At 40.1% G+C, this 26,005-nt stretch overlaps 2 protein-coding genes across 2 annotated transcripts; one reads left to right on the top strand and one right to left on the bottom strand.

Annotated features, from left to right (window-relative positions):
* Nucleotides 1-63: 63 nt before the first annotated feature.
* LOC310876303 (structural maintenance of chromosomes protein 6-like) lies at nucleotides 64-22,070 on the bottom strand. The gene is made up of 27 exons (XM_083789816.1): nucleotides 21,960-22,070; nucleotides 19,531-19,726; nucleotides 18,054-18,168; nucleotides 17,827-17,932; nucleotides 17,143-17,279; nucleotides 16,945-17,006; nucleotides 12,938-13,018; nucleotides 12,691-12,792; nucleotides 12,333-12,452; nucleotides 12,154-12,252; nucleotides 11,115-11,261; nucleotides 10,839-10,927; nucleotides 9,735-9,899; nucleotides 8,510-8,688; nucleotides 7,644-7,845; nucleotides 7,287-7,401; nucleotides 7,003-7,163; nucleotides 6,643-6,778; nucleotides 6,474-6,554; nucleotides 4,725-4,895; nucleotides 3,982-4,119; nucleotides 3,658-3,803; nucleotides 3,328-3,453; nucleotides 3,036-3,141; nucleotides 2,555-2,707; nucleotides 1,213-1,310; nucleotides 64-427 (listed from the first exon to the last, which is right to left on the bottom strand). Exons 2-27 carry the CDS (start codon nucleotides 19,714-19,716, stop codon nucleotides 325-327), a joined length of 3,324 nt encoding a protein of 1,107 aa, XP_083645942.1. The 5' UTR covers nucleotides 19,717-19,726; nucleotides 21,960-22,070; the 3' UTR covers nucleotides 64-324.
* Nucleotides 22,071-22,760: 690 nt separating this feature from the next.
* tmem18 (transmembrane protein 18) lies at nucleotides 22,761-25,341 on the top strand. The gene is made up of 5 exons (XM_083789777.1): nucleotides 22,761-22,941; nucleotides 23,116-23,233; nucleotides 24,320-24,374; nucleotides 24,598-24,691; nucleotides 24,802-25,341. The coding sequence occupies exons 1-5, from the start codon at nucleotides 22,849-22,851 to the stop codon at nucleotides 24,898-24,900; spliced, it is 459 nt and encodes a 152-aa protein (XP_083645903.1). The 5' UTR covers nucleotides 22,761-22,848; the 3' UTR covers nucleotides 24,901-25,341.
* The last annotated feature ends 664 nt before the right edge of the window (nucleotides 25,342-26,005 follow it).

Raw genomic sequence — 26,005 nt, 5'->3', positions numbered from 1 at the left:
ACTTTTTCACATGTTAAGCCATAAAAAAACATCACCACAGGACAACAGTAAAGATATTTCACATTTCATCAATCCTTTATTGAAAAAACAAATGAACAAAATGAATACAGTACAAAAACAAGAAAGCATCATAGACAATTTTCTTTTAAATTAAAAAACCTTTAAATAAACTAAACTGAATGTGTATGAATGTGTCTTAAAAGCTTAACTGGAAGAAAAACATCCAGGGGGGAAAAAAGGTAGGAGGCTTTACATTTTCTTTAAATAAACTAATGTGAATCAAGAGAATTAAAAATAACTATATACACAACAGGTGGGACAGTCTTAATCCATTTCTTCCTCTTCGTCTCTCTGTCCACGAGACGGCGTCCCACGGTCAGGGTCATTGAGCCGGAGTATACGGATCAGTTTGTTAGAGGGGATAGAGCTGAGAAAACAAAAAGACCAATAGTAACAGCAATTACATGGTGGACTGGACTGGAGTCACTGGGACGCTCTGGTATAACATGCAGTGATGCATATAGCCTGCATCCTGCATCCTTAAGACTCACTAAATTGAGAAAGGGTGTCCTGGGATGCAATACTGTACTGTACTGTACTGTACTGTACTGTACTGTACTGTACCGTTGTTGAAGTAGGACTCATAAAATTTCCCTGGGGCCCATCTGAAAGACCACCCATCACTGAACATGCATTACTTAACCGGGAAACATTAAAATTGAGTTTACGGTAGTTTAGGTTTCAACAGATAAGGTTGAAACCTTTAGCCTGGTGAAACCACTCCCCCTGCTGGACAACATTTGCATTCTGCAAGAAGGGTGAGTAGTAGTAATAGTCTGGTATCTCTCGGGAGACAATGTACTCCGGAACAATTATGTCCGGAGCGATATGCGCCTGTATGGGGTCGCTAGAGGCGGGATCAACGCGAGACTTATGACATATTGAAGCTGTGCCACAGCGCAAATGTAAACTCAACCTAACAGGACTACAACTCGAAATTATTATGGAGACATCAGATTTTTGTCCCGCTGCTTCCGGGTTCATCGTTTCTGCTTGAGAGCCCAGATGCAGGCCGGAGGAGGGAACTTGTGAACTCAATACTGCCGCAATCTGGCAGTCAGGTTATGAAACCTTAGGTTGAGCATGTAATTAAATTGACAAAATAATCATATTAAGCTCATACAGGGATGTCTATGATACATGGTGGCTAACCTCATGCTCTGTGGAGTGAGGAATATGAACTGCCTGTTCCACTGGTTTGAGGCAACCTTTAGCATCATGTCCATGGAAATCCTCCTGTTCACCATGTCCTGAAAGACAAGACACACAGGCTGAATTATTGTCTGAGAAATTAACCAACCAATTGAGAGCAATAAATAACCAATTGAGAGCAACAAATAACCGATTGAGAGCAACAAATATACAGTATCTACCCATTTCTAAAGCCAGTCTAGTATCATACAAGAAATAATACAATTATATTAAAGGAGAATACAAGACTAGCAGTTTTCTTACAGTCATTTGAAGAAGTTAAAATAATGAAAAGAAATAAACTCCATGCTGAGTGCTCCTCAGCAGGTAAATCGCTGAATGCTTATTTAGATGACTCGACATTTATGTTTTGTTTACATCTGTAGTACATCTGTAGTTGAAAATACATCCACAGAATGTTGTCACTCTGGCTTCCACCTTGAGAGCAGGAGGGCGTTTAACCCCACCTACTAAGGCGCAATATGGCTTTGAGGGGTGTGTGTGTGTGTGTGTTCCTTTTGACACAACATAGATTCTCTGTGGGGTTCAGGTCAGACCAGTTGGCTGGTCAGTTAAGCACAGTAATACCATGGTCAGTACACCTATTACTAGTAGTTTTGGCTCTGTGGGCAGGTGCCAGGTGCTGCTGAAAAACGAAAACAGCATAAAGTCAATGTACAAAAGCACAGTGCTGTAAAATATCCTAATAGATGGTTGTGTTGTCTCTGGAATTGGAAAAAACTGTGATGATTTGGGGCCATGTTATCTGTATGGTCACAAATATGCTGCCTTAGTAAACCTGTGCTTCCATAACACCTCAAGATGATAACCTCCATGCCACACCCATTTATGAAATAATTTGTTCAAAAGAAGCCCAGACAAAGTATTGACTGCATAATTTACGGTAACATACTTTTCAGATGGTTGACATTTCTTTTTTTTTTTTTGCGGCTTACGCCTTTTATTGATTTTTGAAGGGACAGACTGACAGGAAACGGGAGAGAGATGGGGGGATGACATGCAGTAAAGGCCGTGTCGGGTCCGGGAGTCGAACCCGCAGCACACTGCGACTGGATTACCAGTCCGGTGCCCAGACCGTTACGCTACGGCCTGGGCCGATGGTTGACATTTCTGTATTATAAAAGGTTTTTTTAAATGGTTGTGAAACATTCTAATATTTTGATATATGGATTCTTTATTTCTGTGCGCTGTATGCCATAATCATCAGAAAGAAAACGGCTAGACTGGTAATTCTCCTTTAACTGTAGAATGGCTTGCCATTTACTCTAAACAGACTTATTACCATGTAGACATCAAACTCATCAAGGCAGCGGAATGGGGCCTCCGTGATTGCCCACAGAGACAGCACGAAGCAGACAGTGGAGAAGGAACGCTCTCCACCCGACAAGGAACGCATGTCGCTCAGATTAGCCTTGCCACCCTGACCGGGCTGTACCTGGAGACAGCAAGATAAAAAGAGAGAGAAGGAAAACAGACAATAGGTAGATTGAATGTAGTAGAAAAGTTGAGGACACATGGGGAAGATAGTAAGGGCTCAAGGTTTGAGATAACAGAGAGATAGGGAAATGAACAGAGATGAATTAGTTAATTGTCAGTTGATAGAGGGTGCATGTTTATTCAATATATGCAGTGTCAATGAAAATAAGTGGTGTGTAAAGCAGCAGGCATAAATTACAATTAAAATATTGCACATTTTGTTTTAACACTATTCTTACAAAGAATATACTGACAGGGAAGCTGCATTACAGATAAAGTATTCTTACTGAGACTGTGAGAGTTTCCTTCTTGTGATCAAACGCCATAGTTCCGGTGTAACCTCTCTGGCCCAGCATACTATCAAAATAGTATTTACAACGAAGCGCCATCAAGCTAGGAGAGTGCAAGGAGACAAATGTAGGTATAGAAGAGGTAAGAAGAAAAGAGGTAAGATGTAAAAGGTTTTAGTTGGTCAAATATAAAATATAGGTTTTTATATAGAATTATTAAAACTGGGTTCATCACTTAATCAAGCTGACAACTTTGAACAGATACTGACAGGTATTAGTTCCAACTAACCTCCTGAGCTCGTCATAAGCCTTGAGTCTCTGTGTGACAATTCCATCCATGGTTTGGATGAATTTGTTGAGGGACTTCACTTGCTGGCTCACATTCTTATAGTTCTTAGAGGCCTCATGGTACTGCCTGAAGAATCACACATGCACAGATGAAATGAGAAGAGTATGGGAAGCAAGTAAAGATGCACGAGATAAACTGTATGGTTCAATATTAAACAGAAAGCCGTTACATCCCTATAAGAAAGGCTTGACACCAGTCAAAGCAATGTCTCTCTTTAAGCAAACATTTGACAGCGGACATGATGTGGGAAGAAGTGGCATGGTGACCTACCTAACAATCTCTTCACGGTTGCCATGCTGGTCCTGCTTAGAGGTGATCTTAAGCCTGAGACGGCTTATCTCTGTGTCCAGGCTCTTCAGAGTGCGATTCACCTCCTGTCGCTCAGGACACATCTCTGTGGCCTTGGCTACAGCTTCCTGCGTCACATCACAAGGATATATTAAAGTAAAACATTCAGTCTTGCATTAAAGCAACACAACATATCTGAGCTCTTCAGCCCCAACACCACTCCAATTTTTAAGGTCTACCAATTCCCCTCTACACTATGCATTCTGGTACTAACTCCATACTTTCTCTTGTCCCTATCAAGAGTACCTGGAGTTCCTGTTCCTTGACATTCAGGGAGTCTTTGAGGGCCTGGATGCTTTTGATGTGGCCCTTGAGTTTATCCTGGTAATGCTTCAGGTGGTGCTTACACTTGCCCACCTCCTGGTCACTCCCACTTAGCTCCTCCTACAGTGGGAAACAGGAGAAAAAGGGGACAAACACGGCAATGTATAATTTGTGCAGTCAAGAGGACCTCAGTCAAGAGGACATCAGTCCTCTTGACTGTCACGAACTGCCATCCGAGTGAATTATGCATGTGCTGTGCTGGTTCACTGTTGAGTTCCTAGGGGCGGCGGTGGCTCAGGGGTAGTGTGGCTGGATGGTAAACACAAGGTTGCCAGCTCGAACGCGGGTTCCCCCAGAGTTAGTGTCGGAGTGTCCTGAACCCCTAATTGCTCCTGATGTGCTGGTTGGTGCCTTACATGGTTTCAGCTGCCATCGGTGTATGAATGTGTGTGTGAATGGGTGAATGTAATGCACAATCTATGTAAAGCGCCTTGGATAAAGGCGCTATATAAATTTACCATTTATTTGAGGCACTGCACTTGCATTCAGATTTTAGATGTTGCCATATACTGTATAGCAACATACATTTTTCATAAAAGGAGGCTTTTAGAATCAGCCTCAGGTGTCAATGTGCTAATTTGTCCATGTCTCAATATAATAATGTGAAAACAGATTTGATAGATATTTTAGGACATCCCTAGTATCCACTTATGTGTAGTTTGTACCTTGATGTTATCGATTTCCTCCGACACGGCATTCATCTGTTCCTTGTGCTGATTGTACTCCTGCTCTGCCTCCTCGTACGAGGTCTTGAGCTCGGCCATCTGAGTCTGCGTTGTCGCCAACTCGCCACGTGTAGAGGAGATTTTACCCATGAGCTCCTCCAGGTCCTCCTCCTGTGGAAGAGCCGAAGATGTCATGAGATGATGTGTTCAGCATTCTCTGAATGTGCATCTGATGTTGAGCTCCTATACCTGTGGCAGGGCTCAGGTACTAAAAGTCCCCTTAACACCCCTTCAGGACTAACTAGTCATATAAGTGATGATACCTTTCACCTGGATTAATCTAGTCAGTTTTTGAATATAAAAAGCAGTTTTGTAAAGACATAGGAAAATATTTTGCTGCTCAGTATTGCAATGTTACGGTATATGATATATTATATTTGTTAAAATGACTAAAAATCGATTACCAGCCACTAAACAGAAGTCAATGAAAAGCTGCAAAGTCATGATGTAAAATGTAACCCAGTGGCAAAAACTACAATCATTCTTGGTTTCTACCCACTACACTTTCAGAGGGCAAGGCATTGTTCTAGCTCGCTTTGCTAAATGTTAAAACAGTGATTGTGACATCAGCAATTAAGAATTAGGCTGATGTAATTAATGGCGACTGTACTGTCAGAGAAGGAGATAATGTTTTAAAAATAAGTTTATGTAAATTCATGCATATTTTGGGGGGTTATCAAGGTTAATTTAATTATGAATAATTAGCATTAAAAACAATAAATATGTTAAAAGGTTATATCACAAGCCACGGTAAGAATGTACCCATTCATGTGACTCCTTTCCCAACTACTACACAGAGTGTCACATGATCAGAGTGTCAATTGTCAGAAAAAGTCAGATGTGAACGGAGTTGCTGGAGAGAAGTCACTTTTATGGGAAAGTCGGAGAGAGACGATAATTAACCTGCATATGGTTCAAGAGGCACACACGGTACATGTTCTTTATTATGTGTTCCTTTATTGATTTCTGATGTGGTTGTCATGTATTACTGTAATGAACAGTGTCCTGGTGTCTGTTTTGAGGAGTTGGAAAGTCGCATGCCAAATAAAACCAAGATAAAGACATGTGTATGATGCATGGATTGGTGTTGTAAGATCCAGAAACATCCAATGATTCCAGATTACAACACTGATGTGTCCAAGTTTTTGCATCAGTATGTTTTATTTACTAATTACTGGTGCCATTTTTGTACTTTTTTGTGTCTGGAAGAGCGGTCTGTGGACAGTTCAGAAGTCCACCTACCAGTGACATCATCGATAGGGATTTCTATTTATGGAAGGCATTGTCCTCCCGTTAACCGGGTGTAAGGGGGTGGGGGCCCCTTAGATCGCACAAAGGGCAAGTTTCTGATAGTAATTTCTCCCCATTATGTGCCTTTAGAGAGGTTATTCATAATTTTAAATTCAAAATTAATATTTCCTGCATTTTTGGGTGAGCGGGGAACATAGAACCCTGCGGACATAGAACCTTTTTTGCAGGGTTAAGTGGGGAACAGAACCCGGGGGACATAGAACCTGGGCAACATTTGGTCTCGTTCTATAGACCAGAAATTCACCCAAATGTCTCTTTAAGTGCTGTAGTGTTGAAGAACCAAGTATACACAGCTAGAATAGGAGAGAAAAACAAACAACTACAACCATGTAGGTTGTTTATATTTCTGGAAACCAAGAGCAGTTTTGGGATACGCACCAGGGGCTTGAGGTCTTCTGACTGTGGCTCCTCTACATTCTGCAGCTCATTCACCTCTACCTGCTTTCTCCTTGCTTTTTCCTGGAATATAGGATGATATTTTGTATGAACTATGAACGTGCAACATGATAGAAAGGCAAGAGTGTCAAGGTGAAAAGCAGACACATACTTTGCAGTTTCTCTGCTCTATTTGGGCTCGCCTCAGCAGAGCCTCGTTCTGCTTAATGTCTTCATCCACCTTTGCCATCTGATTCTGGAAGCGAGCAGCCTGGGCCTTCTGGTTCTCTAGCTCTGACCTCAAGTGACTGGGAAGGGATAGAACGGGAGGTGAAAAGGGAAGACAGGAAAGAGATGTCACAGTATTTAACATTAAGATTTAACTATGTAATCGACAAACATCCACTTTGATTATGCGAGCAACAATGCGTACAGATTGGCAGGTCGGTTATGGAAATTTTAAAGGATGGTTAAAGGGAAACCAACATCAACCGGCAAGTGACAGCTTTCTTGACATAATTTCCATGCTGACCTGATCTCCTCCTCCACGTCTCCACTGAGGTAAACGGCTCTGTTCTGTTCAGCGGTGTAGGCACGGTTAGAGAAGATCTGGTCTCCCTCCTTAGTGATGGCCATGGAACAATTCTCTGGCGGCTGTCTGCCCTGCACCACGCGACGAGCTTCCGTTTTGTCCTACCTCAGAGAAATGAGCAGAGCCCCAAAATGAAGTCAATTGCTGTAACGAATATATCTACAGCAGCGTTTGTTAGAGTAACTGAGGTCTTTTCCCACAAAAAGTGACCTATTGCTCGTCACCTTGATGAGCAGAACGCATTCTATTCCCCTCTGGTCAATCAGGCAGTTGGCTACAACAGGGTCTTCAATTTCCAGAGATTGCAGCACTGAGCGATATTCACGATGGTTGACAGCCCTGACACATATATGCATGCAAGATCAAAACAGTCAGACAACCATTTAAATTTGCAACTTTTACAATGGCAAAAGAAAAAACAGGCGTATATGTAGTAATTGGAAGCACTTTATATGAAACGTAAGAGAAAGTATCACAATTAACTTTTGCAAGTTTCTGAACAATACAAATGTTACTTACAATTTACGAGGACTTGATAAGACCACTAATCCAACATTTATTTTATAAAAACCAGCTCTTACCGTCTGCTGGTGTTGTGGACTTTCGTAAGGAAGGAGCTCGTGATGATGTTTGGCCTGCGGCCACCAGGGAATGTCTTTACCATGAGACCTTTCAGCACCTTCTCATCCTCATAGTTGTCACAGGCAAAGGCTTGTAGCTGTCCTTTCAGACAGATCTCCACAGCCAGGGCCATCTCTGGGTCCTTTAGGCCAATACAGTAACCTAAGGAAGGGGGGGGAATCAAGAGAGAGAAAGATGGATGGATGGAAATGGGATTTGCTGCTGAAAATAAGCTCCGTAGCAAACAAAGGTTTATGCTATTAACACTTTTTGTGATTTTGTACGGCAATGCACTTTTGAAACGTAGTCATCAACATCCTTTTTGTTTTTGTGTAGGATGCAATGTCAACAACATGACATTTTACACTACACAAGCTTGATGATTCGATACGCCATTGTTAAATACAAAGTGACAACCAAAACAAAACCCTGAACAGTCGAGGTACAGACAACCAAGAAGAATGATGATTTAGTAAATGATATAGATAATGATTGGACCATATCATGATGGAAGGTGAGAGGACATCTGTATGCATTCGTAGTTGGTTTGATACAGAGCCAGTATACAGCATCATTGGCATTGCTATGCTTAATCAAGTAGTGATGCAATCAGACCAGTCATTATGTGTTGGCTGCCTTCATAAAAATAGCACTCTTAATAACAGTATTTTTGAGTCGTTTGTAGTCAGTAACAGATTTATGTTTTTAGCTAATAACATATTATCAACAAGCAGTTATGTACTTAAATACCAATATATAGCTGTTGACCCCTTCCACTCAATATATAGTCATTGCCCCCTTCCACCCAATATAGAGACAGTCTTACCCAGTGGTCCACGGGGTTTCTCTTTGAACTGGCGCTTGTTGTAGGCTTCCTGGATGGTGTTGAGGAACGCTGGCATGTGCTCTCCAAAGCGCCGCAGGCGGTTGGACCGGCTGCCCTCCATCGTCTGTAGATTCCTCCTGTTCATTTCTATGGACCTCTGGAGGGTGTCCTGCTCTCGCCTAATGACAGGGTGGAGAAGAGTCAAACACCGACACAAGAAGGCAAAGCCTAATTTGTAAAGACATGGTGGCTCTGAAAGAACATGAAGGATGATTCAATACAACATCCCCCATGGAAAGACCTAAAGCCTGGTCCAGACTCCATTGACTCGCAGATCCCCCACTACTGGTAAACATCAACATTCCCTCACTAGACAAAAATGTGTACAGTATGTCCAATATTAGAACCAAGCATCTAGAATGCAGAATTGCTAATGCATGTCCGTAGCCAATAGGGTAGAAAGGCTGTCTGGAAATTGGAAGGTTGCCAGTCTGAACCTCAGCTTGCAGAGTCTGTGCCCAAGTATACCTGAATACGAAACTTAGCCAATAACTGCTCCCTAGGCACCACACTGATTGCAGTTAGGATGGGTAAATGTTGTGGTATGTGCATTATTTGCACATGTGGAATTTGTCCTCTGCAACAACTCAAGGCGGCACACAATAATTGTTATACGGCAATAGTTAAATCATTGAACACACACAGTCCTGTGCAATCCTCTACTTTGGCTACCACCGTGTGGCCACTAGCGGTAACTACAACGTTATAGCCTACCTACTACACTTAGTAATCAGTACAAATCGATTACTCTCAGTATTGATGAAGATATTAACATTAATTCCCTGATGAGATCATAGAATAAAATGAGATGATCATTTAGTAAACAGTTAATGTGAATACTATTACTGTTACTATGGCTGCTATTGTATAGAAGTCTTTGTCTGCTATAGAATATACGTGTAATTTTTACAGCTAGAGCTATGGATAGATGGATGGATACTGTTGAATGCTTATTATATTCTTACCTTAGCATCTTATTATTGTCCTTACAACATTGCATTTACAATAAAACCAAAGCCCAACGAAACATAAAATTACTTTTCCTCGTTATACTGGATCTCTTCTCATCTAGTCCCTCCTTAACATTTTAGTCTAGTTTTTATTTGGTAGTCCATGAGCATTTTTCGGCACAGTTTTAGTCAATAGAATGAACACTGCTACCAACCTCATCTTGCCGAGCTCTTCCTTAGTGAGGGTGATGGCCTGTTGGTACTGGTCCATCTGCTGGCCCAGTGTGGAGTCCTGGTGTCTCAAACTCTCCAGCGTAGCCTCATGCTGCTCTATAAGCGATGCCCTCGCCTGACTCTCCTCTTCATTGCTCTTACTGATGCTAGATGGAGGTAAATATATAAAACATTCAGGCACGGATATCAATGTGTGTAATTGATGGAGAATGGACAAATTTTTTTTTAACAACGCTTCTCAGCCACTCCGATATCGTGTGTGACTGTGAACAGTTAAACTAAAATTATCAATGACTAAATCATCAATAGTTATTACAGACTACATGGTGAAAAAAGCATATCTTCTACAACAGCTCACAACTCTTCGCCTTGCAAACGCGTTGAGATGCCATTTTCACTTTTTGCACGAAAACGTTATGGAAGTATAAAATTATGCTGAAGTAATCGATTGAATAGTCACTACACAAATGATCAATACGTGCAGCAGTGGCAAGCTTCTTTTTTGTGCAGTACAGGTGTAGAAGTACAGAAATTCCAACCTATAGCTATAGGTATGGTACACTTGCACCATGGCACCAAACTGCCTTGTTTTTGATTATGCCATGCTCCACTCAGTGGGGTCGGTCACAAATAAAGATAACCCAGAAACAGAAATGTTATTTATACATACTAAGAATTCTTCGCACATTATACACTCATATTCTCTAGCGAGTTCAAAACATAATATGCCCTCTATCCAGCTAATGATTAGACTACTAGCAGCCAATACGAAGACACAGGAGATAAGGATTCTCATTCCACATTGTAGTGTCAATGTCTTGTCAGAAGGGGAAGTTTTAGGATTTCTCTATCTTTGCGTTCTCTTTTGAAATTAACTGTTGAGATTAAAAAAATTAATTAAGTGGTGAATTCTCATTTTTAATTAAACAGAATTCTGACAGTAGAAAAAGTAGCATCTACTGTGGATTCTGTAAATGTGGCTTTATCCATTTTATTGCTCTAATGTGGATCAGTATAAATCTTCAGTTTAAAAACAAAACAGGGGACATGTAGAAGATTATGGATGATCACTGAGCTATTAGTACCTCAACTTCAGCTCCTCTATCCTCTTAGAGAGCTGGGCCTTGTCCTTCTCCAGACCTTTCAGATTGGTCTTGTTTCTGTGCACACTGACCTGAAAGACATTATTCATAGAGTCAAAATGATTCTTCTGCCTCTAATCCACTATGGGTGGACTTTGTGATACAGGAGTGAACCCGCTTTTTTTTTTTTTTTTAATGTTCTGCATAGGTTTTGCAGGAGTGAAGACGCTTAAAAAATTGTTCTGTACTATGTTTATGATATTGTAGTTGAAGTCTGACCTCGCCAGATTTGAGGAGGTTATTCTTTTGCTGGGCTTTGGTCTTGTGCTCTGCACATTGTGGCTGGAGATCCTTGTGCCGCTGTGTGATGCCCTCTACCTGCTCCTGGATCTGGTTGAACTTTTGCTCAGACTCTGCCACCTTGTTCTGTACAGCCAGGGGGAAATAGTAAGTTTAAAACAAAACTGACTGTGACTCACTATGCCTAAAACTTAAAGATGGAGTGCCACAAATGTTTTCCCGGTTTTTCATGTGTCTATGAGGTGACAGTACTTAGACACGTTTTATGTGCAATGGTGTATTAACTTTGTATTTAGGGTTTCTTCCTGGAGGCTGAACCCTTGACAGTCAAACGGGCCAATGAAATAAACAGTAATATCCAACCTCACACTATCAGCCCCTCCCCTAACCCCTCCCCCATTATCATACAACTACGGCTGTGGGTGCGGCTTCAGTTCAGGTGGATCACCAATTCACCACCCATCACCACCCACCCACCAGGCAAACCAGGCATACTTAATTAACTGGTGGGTGTGCCCAAATAAAAACAACATTTTAACAAATACTGTACACTTTTTTGAAAAAACAATAACACCTGATGATCATGTTTTAGGGTGGAAAGAAATCACGGCACTCCATCTTTAAACACAAAGTGATTCATGTAATTAATTTGCCAGCAGATGTCTGCTAGAGTAGCACAGGTCTAAAGAAACTGGACTCGGTCCGAAACGTAACGTTGAATAATTGCACCAGTCCGAACGGAGCAGAGTACAATAAAATAAATGACTGGACCTGCATGAATGAGAGACTCACTATATGAAGAGTTTTGATGTGAAACTATATGAATAGTTTTCTCTCTCACATCTTCCTGAAAGAATATTAATTTATTCATTACACCCCCGGTGTGTAAAGTCCCCAATGACAAAAACAGCACTTAAAATAATAATAACTGTTGACATGAGGTACATGCTCATTTATAGCTTTAGGTATACATGACTGGCCAATCGTCATTTTAACCCAAGTTAACATAAGACCTCACCTTCCATTCTTGAACCTTTTCATCATATTTTGCGGTAGAACTTTGATCGAGCTGTAGCTTATCTTGCACCGGCTGCAGCTGCTGCTCCAATTCGTTAACCTGCCATGTTTAACCAACGGTCAGTGCACATCTTGACAATCCTGCATGCCATTCAAATTACACAGATATGCTGATCTCACCATAGCCCATGCCATCTTCTTTGCCAGCTCATTCAGCTTATTGTTCATCTCATCCATTGATGCCAAACTCTTATATTGCTCTTCTTTTTCTTGATAATTGCGCTTCAGGTCGGCCAAGCACTGCATCAAAGTCACATAGAATAGTGATAGTTATCCAACAGAGTATTTATTCCTTTGTTCCTAAGGAATATTAAAATACCGGTATCTTTGCCGAAAATAGCTGATCTACAAGCTCACAAAGTGACGCATTGAGCTTTTAGCTCTGCCATATTCACTGAATGTTTCCCCAGAATACAGACATGAAATGGTTATGGGCTATAAAGATGCATTTGAATTGAGTGAGCAGATGAGGTCTTACTTCCCCATGTTGTTCTATTTTAGACTCTGTGATTTGCTTGGTTTGTTTGATGTAAACGAAGTCCGATTTCATCTGTTCCAGTTGGGTGGCCTTCATAAAAAACTGCATGGGGGAAATAGAAATAAGCAATATAACTGTACAGTTTGACCGCAAGAAAGATCGCAAATTAAGTATTCAGGCAATATAGATCACATCTGATAAAAAGTAATAAGGTGAATTTATTGCTCCAAGATTAAATTAAACTCACCCTATATTTATCACCCTCTCCTTTGGAATGCAAGAAGTGCTTGCTCATCTCTTGCGTGAGAATAGAAACTGGGTTGTTCACCTAAAAAAGAAAGATAGTTGAACACAGAAGACATATCGCTGAACCACTGTGACGTGCACTGCAAATGCTAGTCAAGAAAATACAGAATTAATAGAATTAAGTAGAGGACTCTAATCATATTCACAGAAAATAATATTGTATGCTAGAGTTGTTTATGTTTAGCTGGCGGTGAACCACTTCCGTTCTACTTCCTGGGGCCCGTTCCACGAAACTTGGATTAGAGATTAAGCCGGGCTTTAACACATATCCTGGCTTAATAGAAAGTGACTGTAGAAAGTAACAGTACAGTAAAGAACCTGGGGGTTATTATTGATTCTGAATTGAATTTTAATTCACACATTAATCATGTTACCAAGATTGCCTTTTTTCACCTTAGAAATATTGCACAAATCAGAGCCTATTTGTCCTTGGACGATGCAAAAACGCTAATCCACGCCTTTGTTTTTTCTCGGCTTGACTACTGCAATGCGCTCTTTTCAGGACTGCCTAAGAAAACAACTGACAGACTACAACTTGTCCAAAATGCAGCAGCTAGAGTTTTAACTAGAACTAATATGAGAGAACATATTACTCCAGTTTTGGCATCACTGCACTGGCTTCCTGTTGTTTTTAGGATTGATTTTAAAATTATTTTACTTGTCTATAAAGCTCTAAATGGTCTCGCACCTTCCTACCTACATGACTGCCTCCCTAAATATGTCCCAAACCGGCCCCTAAGGTCTTCCACTGCTGGCCTGCTCGCTTTGCCTAACAAAATGGCAACTAAAAAATACGGGGAAGCAGCTTTTTGCTTCTACGGGCCGTCGGCATGGAACAAGCTCCCACTGTGCCTTCGTCAGGCAGCCTCTGTAGACATTTTTAAAGCTCAGCTCAAGACCCACAACAACATTGCTTTTAAATGATTTCTTTTTTTTTGTTATTCACGTCCTCACTGTATTGTATTACTGCTTGTTTTTTTTAATGTCGTTGCCTTAGTTTCTGTTCTTATCTTTGTACCACTGCCTTCTCCTGATTTGACACTGCGTTATTGTCCTATTGTTTTAACTGCATGCCTGTTTTAATGCTGTTTTGTTTTGCTTTTATTATCTTTTTTGCTCTGTAAAGCACTTTGAGCTACATTTATGTATGAAAGGTGCTATATAAATAAAGTTTATTATTATTATTATTATTATTAATAATAATATATCCTGGATCAGTGATTAACCGGTTTCATGAAAGCTGGTTGATCTTGCCAGATTAACTTAACCAGTTAACCTGGATATGTTGAGGCTTGATTTGGTTTCATGAAAGTGATGCTACATTAGTTACCATGGAAACTAATGCTTTGGACTTAGCCTGCTCCGGACCAGGCTAACAGCCAGGTTTAACCTAATCCTGATGTCTTTACTGTTCATTAAGCAGTCAAACTGATCACAAACCAATGATGTTTTCCAGATTTATTCAATTATTATGGGTTTATGTTGCCTTATTTGTATCGGTCTGCATTAAAGGACTAATTTAAGCACAAATAACCAAAATATATAGGCTGCACAACATCATGACAGCTTGTGAGCTTGTAGATCAGCTGCTTTTGGTGAATGTTCCCCATGAATAGGTTTGCTGTCGTGCAAGTGCACAGTTAAGAAGAATTATTATATTATATTATATTATTATTTTTTTTTGTAAAAGTGAAAACCACTAAATATTACCATTGTTTTACAACATATTACCATTGTAACGTTTCACCCACTACTAGTCCTACATACTTGCACCTAGAAACCCCATTCAAACCTATTTAGGTTCATCCTACGGTGGACATGTGTGCCTGAAAAGGAATCTTTGAAATGTTTCATAGTTTTAGAAATATAGTGCTTTCAAATTTGAGACATTTATAGGCAGATAGTGGCACTTCAAAAAATCACTTTCACCTAGAAACTCCATTCACACTTTGTAAAATTCAGCTTACTGTGGAGACACATGCTGGAACTTTTTACTTTGAAATGTTTTGTAGTTTCTGAGTTATTTAACTTAAACGCCCAATGCATTCTCAATGGCAATAGCACAAACTTTGGCATGCTACATGAACCCATGACCCTCACCAGTCTGGCCCCTGTCTGGACAACAACCCCCTTCCCCAAAGGTAGCTCCCTCAGAGGAGGGAGTTATGGCCAAATATCACAATGCGACAATATCATTATGCTTACATTATTAAGAATTCTGTTTTAAGTTAATAGTAGTGGTAAAATGTAAACTATATTTTTGGGGTAGTTAATCATTCAGTCTATCCACTATTGAGAGTATGTTCTCTCTTTAATTACAGTAGTAGTATTTATTTTAGAAGCTTAAGTCCTTGTATCAGTAAGTCTTGAATAGATTAGTAAAGATAATGAGATATACAGAAGGGGCTGTAATGCAACTATTAAGGATGCAAAGTGCCTTAATACCCCATGAAGAAGAAGGATCAGTAAATCTGTGATCCACATAATGGGTCTCGAGACAAAAAGCCAGACTGTCTATTAAGCCAGGCTTGCTGATCCCGGCTCGCCAAATCCGCCAATTCTGAGCCTCGCTTGGCTTTAGTGGAACGGAATAAACCAGGCTGTAAAGATCAGGATTTAAAAAGCCTGGCTTTGGCCTAAATCCTGGATTAGTTAATCCAAGTTTCGTGAAACAGGCCCCTGGCTGTTTGTTTACATTCACCAATGCAGCAACTCACTAAATTTGTATTACTAGGATGAGCGGGGCGAGGGAGCACTTGCTCATCCTAGGAACTCAAATATCGCCTAGATCTGAGCCAAGTCTCCTGAGGTGGCGCGTATCCAGACGTAAAAACAAATCCGCTCTGCAGGATTCATTGTTATGATTGTTAGTTGTTATGATTCCGTTCCAAGCGCAAGTCTAACCAAGCATTAAACAAGAACTCAGGTGGATTAAACACAAGCTTTTAGCCAAAGTTAATACATTTACGATATTAAAACCACCTTTTTGTTCATCACTCGTTTATATGATGTTTTTGCATAGTATTATGATTAATGTTTTCCATTAATTGAGTATATGACACCAATGGAAACAAGCCGAAGCTTTTCTGGTTTCATCCTTTTCCTTGTACTGTACTCCCCTGTGCCCGTCCTTGCAAACTGTCAAGTGTCAATGAAGTATTCAATCAATATTCAATCATGCATCTGTGACATAAACAATGTGCTCACTTTAAAAGTTCGTTAAAAATGAAATCTCCGCGGCATTAGGTGAGTAGTTCATTTTATCCGTCTCATGCTGGCTAAAGTAACATTGTGGTGGTAGGGTAGAGCTGTCCGCCCGCAATGCGCACCAAGCACTAGGCCAAAAATGCTATGTGCACCCATTTATGTGAATCTGATTGAGAAGGAAGCCCGTTTTTTTAACATAAAACTGCTGGTTTAGGGGCTGTGTTGATTAGAAAGCAATTATTTGTGAAGCTGCCAGTGCTTTTCTGCCTTACATTTCTATGATAAAGATACAGTTGAAAACATGCATTTCCTCAAAACGTCACTGTGTGCAGGCAACACAAGATGCCAGTGGCAATTTTACATCATATGTTGTATCAGCTGCTAGTGTTTGATACCAGTTTGAACACAAACTTTAAGTCACTGACATTGTTCTACTCTCAAAAGGCTTGTCTGCAATGCAGACATGGCATGAATTTAGTTTCTTCACCGTTGTTTCTTTTCTTACTTCCAAGCAATCCCAGATTACACTAAACTTTCAGAAAGTCAGAAGCATCAAGATAGTGAAATATTTTGTATATGAAGATTAAATCTCTTGAACATTCAAAGCAGCAGTGGCCATCAAAACAAAACAGAGTGTCAAATGAAAACCATTACAAAGTCACGTTACCTTAAACAAGATATTGCTATTAAGCATATCAATATGGGCTGTGTCTGAAGAAGTGTGTAGGCATAAGTTTTCACCTGAATATTGAAATTGTCCAGAACTGCCAGGAGCTCTTCTTTTTTGGATGATATAGTGTGACCTATGAGACAGGAGATAACTTGTTAAGAGAAAAAGAAAAATAGACACAAACAGAACTCTGTGAATAAAGCGTGGAATCCATGCTAGAATCCACCTAATGAACCGGTATTTAATCTATAACTCTTTATGGGCTTCACCAGATTGGCTTTTCACTTTGTAGATTCTTGCCCCCTCACGCGTGATCTTCAGATCTACCGTGATGGACGAACCATAGACCTCTGGCCTGTAAGCATCCCTCCCTTTATTGCGCAATGTGACTGAAACATCAGCTGAACTGAAAAAGAGAAACACAGAATAGATCAATATGGTGGCACGGGTGGCAGATTAACAGCATCGCATCATCATGACTTGTTGAGATGAGACCAGAAAGGAAACAGTTACTGGGAGTTGCAGTGCAACTTCACGCATTTCTTATTGGCCGAAATGGGAGATCAAACTAAAAAGGTTTGAGGTTGTTCTTTACTGTTGCGTCTTGTGTACATGTACATAACAGTAAAATGAGTGTTTGTGCATTTTATGTACATCTTCTTCAGACATTGTACTACCATAGGTAGTAGTAATAAAACAAAGTCAGAAGGCTAATAAGACTAGTTACCACAAGGTATCTTTTGTATATGCATGTACATAAATAAGACAAAGATTTGCTCACACACACAGAGACATTATCCAGGTTTAGTTCATAAATTTACTACAAAGCTAATGAACAAAGAATAAACAAAACAAGCTGAAAAGCCTCAAAGTGTCACTCTTAACTGTCCTCTTTTTTTGATGATTAAATAAACAATATGGACAGAAAGTCAGTAAATATACAAAATCTTTACCTTTCTCCTTCTTTCACAAAACCCTTAAGGGAGGACCCTCTGTTTGTGGCCTGTGCATTCCCCCCCAGGGCCACTATGAGAGCTGTCAGAACAGCACTCTTTCCACCTGTTAACATTATGACACGGAGCACAGAAACAAAACACAGATATGTAAGCGACAGTGTACATACTGAGGTAAACAAAAACAGATTAAAGGGATAAAACAAAGCAACATTAAACTCACTCACTTCCATTGTTGCCAACAACAAAGTTGACATTGGAACCAAAAGTGAAAGGTCCCAACAGTGAGTGACACATGAAATTCTTCAAGGTAATGCTTTCCACGATGCCCACTTGAAGAGCCTGCAGATGATTGAACATATGTTAGTTAAGTATGTTATTAATCACAATTCTTACGGTGAAATTGGTGACCTGCTGAAATATGTGACCATCTTGTGGACGTGGTCCCATTTAGGCCTGACCTCAAAATTAAAATAAAATAAATATGTTCACGATTTTTCAAAAATAGCAGCTTGTAGATCTGCTATTTTTCAATAGCTAAATTATAACATGTTTAAAACACCAAAAGGGGTTCCCGCCCAAAATGGGTTAAATATGTGGCCTAAATACTGCTAGGTTGAACTCCGCCAATAAACAAACCGCAATTATGTCACATATAAGTGTGTGATGCGACACATTGTGAGCTAGAAGATTGGCTATTTTTGCTACTTTATACGATTTTGGGGGGCTTTTTCTGCCTATATTTGCTGACAGGAAATGGGGGGAGAGAGATGGGGAGTGACACACAGCAAAGGTCGCCGGGATCTGGAGTCGAACCCACAACACGCTGTCAGGATTAGCAGCCTTGGTGCCCGGTCCGCTAGGCCAGCATGGGCCCTTTACAAGATTTTTAACTGGGGCAACCACTTCCTTAAGTGACTGTGTGTGTCTCTGGGTGGGTGGGTGCGTCTGAGCACGAAAACAGCATGGTTGTTTTTCACCACGTGTGCACAAACCTAACACACACACAAACACACGCACATATTAACTGTATATATGGTGATTTTGGGTGTGCCAGTACAGTACAGTAGAGGGTACAGTAGATCGTAATCGGGCCGGCACCCTGGGACCCCCCCCCGGGGACCCCCACACGGAGTTGCACCACTTACTTCACACAGTGTGATTTTTAAAGTGAAAGTGGTTAGTGTCTGTGGGGTTTATAAATGTATACCCAATTATGTAATAAAAGGCTATGTTTGTGATTTTGTGAACAAATTAACTACATTTTTCCTTAAAAGGGACACTTCACCCCTTTGGCAACCATATCTTATTTTAATGATGTTTGGGAGAAAATAAACACTTTCCTGGGGTTTTTATGTGGGTAATGTGTTTTTTCTAGATATTTTAGTATTTCAAATTGTCCATGACACTGGGCTCACTTCGTTCCTGGACTACAATTCCCAACATGTAGTACAGGAAGTAAGTGAGCCCAGTATCCATGTCATCATGGACACTTGGAAATACTAAAACATTTAAAAACACATACCCACATAAAACCCCCAAGAAAGTGTTTGTCTCGCAAACATAATTAAAATAAGATCTGGTTGCAAAAGGGGTGAAGTGTCCCTTTAACAGTAACGGTTTTGGACATAATATAAAAGGTTTCCACCCTAGCTACCTACGATATCTGTAAGTTGGCAGCAGAAGTACCGATAACGATAATACCTCCAGTGATGATCCAGCCTGTCTCGGAGGCTGGCTGGCGAGGCTAGACTGTCTCTGACTGGGACCAACAACATCCTCCACTTCCTCGTCATCGTCTTCAACAGGTGGGAGGTCTCCCGACTCGTCCTCAGGACGGAGTTGTTTTCTGGGCGAGTTGTGGACAAAGCGGCTCCTCCTCTTCGACATATTGATCACTCTAACCACAAATACAATGACAACTATCAATATAATGGATTAAAATAATCAGGTAACCACAATAATCTAAACTTCTCTCATTCAGGAGTTTGACCTTCCTGTTGTAGTTTTTCCAATTCTCTTTTTTTGTTAATTCATATGGTATAACAGTAACTTTATAACCTTTTTGCTGTTATGCTGTTCCAGGCTATTGAGATTAATTTGTCCTTAAATATTTTTTATTTATATATATTACACATCATGTAATATTTGTGTATATACAGTATGCTGTACATTGAGAATCCATATCTTGATGTAATTACCCGGCAGCCAACAGGCTTTTTTTGTTCAATTTGGTATATATATATATATATATATATATATATATATGTTTTTATTGGCCTAAAATATTGTCTATATAAATACACATACATTCATGAATCCACCTGCTGACCGGCTGTCCGGATTGAGCAATTATTATAGGGGGTTATATGTGACCATACCATTAACAACCTTATAAACAAAGTTTCATTATGCTTTAAGTAGCATGTGGTGGGTCAAACTAGGGGGGTTTCATGATTCTGAATCCATTGCAAGCATTAGTTTTGCATGAAAAACACTCCTTGGGGTAAACGGGCATAGCCGTCATCACAAATGTGATGAGGGCACTAGTTTGACCCATCACATGCCATAATTAAATTTTCTTTTTTAAAGATTTGTTTTTGGCTTTTCTGCTTTTATTGATAGTTTCAAGTGAAGATTGACAGGAAAGAGGGAGATAGAAGGGGAGAGACATGCAGCAAAGTTCATCATGAACGGGACTCGAACACGCGACATGCTGTCAGGCCAGAGCCTATGTGACATCTGCCTGGACCACTACTACGCCACCGGGCGCCCCAGCATAATTAAATGTTTACATTTTTGCGATTCCAGTATTAATTTAATAAATTATCCTGCATAAGTTGTGGCATGTGTGCAGCATTTTCTTCACTTTTAGACTTATTTACCCAGATCAGCAGCATCTCATCTGACTTGCGTTTGCTTGCAAAGAGATGCACGGATGGACATGTTTTTAGAGGAGTCAAAGGCTTGAATGAATGGGATGGGCACTTCATCAGATGAATATTTTAAAAGATCTACATTTGCACGCACCTACATACTGCTCGCCATGCCTTTTGGCACAACAAAACAACTATTACAGGGGAGAGCAGACAGTGGCTCCCCAACCCGAACCCTCAGAACAAGAGGTGACCGTGCTTTTGCGGTGGCAGCCCCTTAGAGCTGCTCAAACCATTGACATCTTTAAATCCCTTCATAAAACACACCTTTTTTCCCTGGATTTCAATGTGAACTGATTTTAACCTATTTAGGCAATCCTGTACAGTACTATCCTTGTCTCACGCAGGTTTTTATATGCTATGTTTTTCTGCTTGATGTATTCTGTGTTAATTTTGCATCTTTTGTTGTGAAGCACTTTGGTCAACTCTGCTTGTGTTAAAATGTGCTATAAAAGGTTGATTTGATTTGGCTCCCTGACGGTTTGTGGGGATGACTTGATTTATCCTGTGTGCATCCATTACCTCGATGCAAATTTCACCCCAAACTGAGTCAGGTGTTTGTTTGGGAGGTCATTCCCCATCCCACAAATAAATACGCATCTCTAAATATTGAATCAAGCAAATTACAAGTTATTATCTGAGGTGTACACAATAAATAAAAAGGCTCAAATGTAGACGTAAAATTGACGCCAGGCGTGTTTTAAAGTGAAATAGCGCTTGGTTAATCGTACGACGGTGTCGTGCGCCGGAAATAGCAGACCTACAAGCTGCCAAGGAGTCGCGGATGCTGCGCGTTGTGAGGTTGTAAATCTGCTTTTTTTTTCCTCCAAGCGACACCATCGTCCGTCAAGTGTTTAGCACATAAATGGCGTCGCCAACCAAAAAAGAACACACACACACACACACACACACACACCCCCCCCCACACACACACACACACACACACACACACAATGATACACACACGTAAAAGGACACGGGATAAAAGGTTTTTCCTTCTACACATAATGTAAAGTGTTGTATTAATTTAGCTACTATATAGTTTCAAAACAAAACAAAACTAGTGAGTTGGAACGGCGCCCAGGAAGCTGTCTCGTGATAAACAAAACGGACGTCAATATATAAACACGTTGCAGGCAACAGAACGAAAGCTGCCTCAAGTTTGTGTGAGAACAGTTCATGAGTTAATGAATGTACCTGCCAGCAGCTGTCTAAAAGTGAAATTCACAGACGAGAGTACAACATCCACCGTGCGTCCAGTTCGCGCGCGATGCGGACACAAGCAATGTTGTGCTTCCTGCCTTCCTCTTCTTGTCAACACAACACTTGTTCTACCACCATTTTCGTTCCTTTTTTTCCATTGGTAAATAGCACTGTCGTGCATTACTGCCCCCGTCTGGGCTGGGGTGTCGTGTGAGGCAGTGAAAATTGGTTCTTTAATTGTTAAATTATTAATTATTGCTTAATTACTTTTTGAGTTAAATTGTTTAAATGTACTACTTTGGCCTCGGCCTCAATCTAAAAAATGAGACAAAAAAAGGTTTGAAATGATTAGATTTGGATTTATGTATATTACATTTAGTTAGAATAATATATGTAGCCTATACCTAATTACCTATTTTTTCTTATTATTACTAGTATTGCTATTTATTACTGAAGCCAAACAGCAGGTTTAAAGACAAAAGTCAGATGGGACAGACGTGTACCAATGGGCTAGCTAGAATGACGTGACGTCAGAGATTCACACGGAAGATGCCTAGTTTGTTATGATTTAGCACATTACATTATGTATTTACATCGGGCAACTGAAACAGTTGCGCTATGTTACATATCCTTTTTAGATTCCAATTTGAATTTAGAAAGTGGCAATTATTATTATTATTATTAGCCAGGCAGTGCCAGTGACTGCCTGGCAAATAATAATAATAAAGCTGCCGTCATTCTTGTGCGACACTCAGCGACAGAAAGCGACGCTTCCTCTTTCCTCCCTAGTTTTTGTTTACATGTAGGAGGTGAACTTAAACAGAAAGTGTACATACCAGACATAGAACGTCCCCATCACAGTAAATGTAGGTTTGCTCTGAAGATGACGGAACAAAAGGCGCAAAACATTACTTCCATTCCCATCGATGGGTTCAGTAATGTAAGAATCACGTCAGTATGGACATTCCTCACGTCTGTAAGTTTGCCTTTTATCCTTGTCTTGAAAGAATCTTAGCTCATAGCTAACGTAGCCTTCCAGGGCTCGAACTTTGATGACGACAACCTCATCTAAAAGCATATTCAGATTCTATTCAGAGAAATTAATAGCCTCATGTTTTGTTGAATTTTCTTTTTGTCATGTCTTCTTCAGATCCAGTGGTCGGAGACGTGGCTTCTTTGGCTTCTGGCGTTTCATGCTCTTTGTTTCTGCGTAACTCTTCTGACGTGTAGGTTCTACAGAGTACAGATCTGTCAGTTCCTGCTCATGGGTGAGTAAATCACAAATATTGTATTTCCTTAAATTAATTTGTAGAGAAAGTGTGTGTGTGTGTGTGTGTGTGTGTGTGTGTGTGTGTGTGTGTGTGTGTGTGTGTGTGTGTGTGTGTGTGTGTTAGAGAGAGAGAGTCAATGTTATATTGAAAATGTTTTACTGAAAAATTGTGACAATGTCATGCTGAAAAATGGTCTTAAGTAATAAAGTATACATGACTTCTTGTTGATGCCCCAAAACGATTGGATATACAGGTTTTGTAGCAATTTGAGGTGCCCAGATGTCCTGTTACCAATGCTATCTGGCATCTAGAGTTGCAATACAAACCATTGACAGCCCATTCAATGAAACTGAAAAGTCTTATCCTATCTGATTGTATTTAACAATGTTAAGCTTGGGTTATGCTCTTTGTATCTGCCAAGTTTCTGTTTCACAAAAAAAAAAACACTGTTATGAATTAACTGTCAAATTCTTCTGAGTTGGTGATTATTTTATAAGTGTTCGAGTTTGGAAGCGCTCATTGTAAATCAGTCAACAAAGCTGCGGACCACCTGTTTCAAAATTTACTTAATTTGGAGGCTGCAGGACGGTGTGTTATTGAAAATGAGTGCTTCCAATCTCATAAGTTAACATGTCTCTGGTGGGTTTTTATGAAACATAAACTTAACGGATGCAAAGAGTATAACCCAAGCTTACCGTACAGCTGCAATGTTGGTGAGTTTAACATTGTTTAATACAATCAGATAGGATTTTTTGTTAAGAGTTGCTATTGCAACCAGAATAGCATCTAAGTTGCTATGTCTAACCCAAACCTCAGTAAAACTATGCCTTAACTAAACCTAACTTTAAACTCACAGAACTATACCTAAACCTTAACCTCAAACAAATACACTTGTCTGAAAAAAAATTGGATGTGGAAAAAGTGCATTCCAGTAATACGCCCACTCTTCCGAGCTCCTGCTGTTCCCACTCTGTTTTGGTGCCCAGATTTCCATAGTGCCCACTCTTGCCCAAGGTGCTCAGTTCTTGTCCACAAAATGCAATAATTGAAAAAATAGTGGTGAATTTGTTCTCTATTCTTCAGTTGGCATGGTGTATAGTGCTGAATATCTAAACGAGCTAGCTGCAAGTAACTGGAGGTAAGTCTATCCTTCAACATTTAAATACTTGTTACATGGACAATTTCTTTAGTGTGTGTGTGTGTGTGTGTGTGTGTGTGTGTGTGTGTGTGTGTGTGTGTGTGTGTGTGTGTGTGTGTGTGTGTGGACAGGTGGTTGGGCTAATGGATAATAATATATCATTTTTCATAAAACCTCTGTTTACAATTCTGAGCCATGATTAAAGTAACATGATATTTTACAGGTTGTTTTCTAAGTTCCAGTACTTTGACTCCAAGGGCATGTTCATATCCTTGGTCTTTTCCATCCCCCTTCTTTTCAACACAATTATCATCGTGGTAAGTGTTACTGTTCCAAGTACTGGCTTCATCCTCATGCAAAGTCTGAATCATAAATGTTGTTCTTCTGTGCTTGTGTGTTCATGCATGTTGTATGTGTGCTTTCACAGGCAGTGTGGGTGTACAGGACCTTTTACACCATGACTGAGCTGAAGACCCTTCAGCTGAAGAGAAGGGCCCGCAGAGACACCAAAAACAAGGCCGACTGATCCCGAGTCGCCTCCTGCTTTATACTGGATCCTTTGGAAGCTATTAAGAATCTAGAAAGTCCCTCATCTAGGGATGCCAGTATGCAGTAGGCAAGTCAAGGACTTCATGGATCAGACAGAGGCAGACTTGCACATTTTATTATGCAGCCATGCTTTGTGTGCTCTGGGCTGTCCTTTGCTTTCTTCCAATACTGAATTGGATATCCCCTTGCTCATGTTACTGTAACGGATATGAGGTCATGGTATTATCAGAAACGAGGAGAAACAGTGAGCTTGCTTGTATTTCTGCTTCTTGGTCATGGTAGCTGGTACTGGTGGATGGTGCTGTTGAACATACTGTATATGAGGACCAAAGGACACTAACGTCTTGTATTTAAGGAACAAGTTTTAAAATCTTATGTTGCAATAATGTACATTTTTATGGCTAATAAAAAGTAAAAAGCATTTCTGTGATTATTACTTTATATTTAATAACAGATGTCATTATGGCAGCTACCTTTTAAAGCCTAGTGTACTGTAGCACTTTAGTTCTCCTGCCTTCCATAAGAGGGCAGTATGCACCAAATGAGCAGCTGCTCATACAGTAAGAATAATGTATAGGAAGGCTGTGACAAACTATTTGGTAGACCCTTGAAGTCTGTAGTGCTCCTTACACACTATAGTTAGTGAGTGTGCTAGTGATCCCCTGTATTGCCCAACATTTGAGGGTTCGGAACTTTGGTATAGTGTAATTAAATATTTATGATGTGGGGAAAAAACTTACCTGTTAAGCAGTGTAAGCAAAACCTACAAAGAAATTGCTTCACCAAATTGTGACATGACAGACAAGGTAGAATATTACCTATTTTCTCAATCTGTCACATAATCATTGGATATAGATTTGTATTAAAATATAGTTTTAACAGCCTAAATGATGAACCACAAAACAGCTGCAGCAACGTCTTGATTGGTTTATTTTAAAAGTGAATCTTTCCTACTCTCACCTATGGTCATGAAATGTGTGTCATGACTAAAAGAAGATTGGCGATTCAATAATGATTTGGACCCCACTTTGAGGTATTATTTGTCACTACATTTGCATGTATGTGAAACGTGGGCAGTACAG

Source organism: Protomyctophum parallelum (assembly GCF_964188405.1).
Source record: "Protomyctophum parallelum genome assembly, chromosome: 19".
NCBI classification, from domain to species: Eukaryota; Metazoa; Chordata; class Actinopteri; order Myctophiformes; family Myctophidae; genus Protomyctophum; species Protomyctophum parallelum.
Note: the sequence above shows the minus strand (reverse complement) of the source record. Positions and strands in the feature narration are given on the sequence as shown.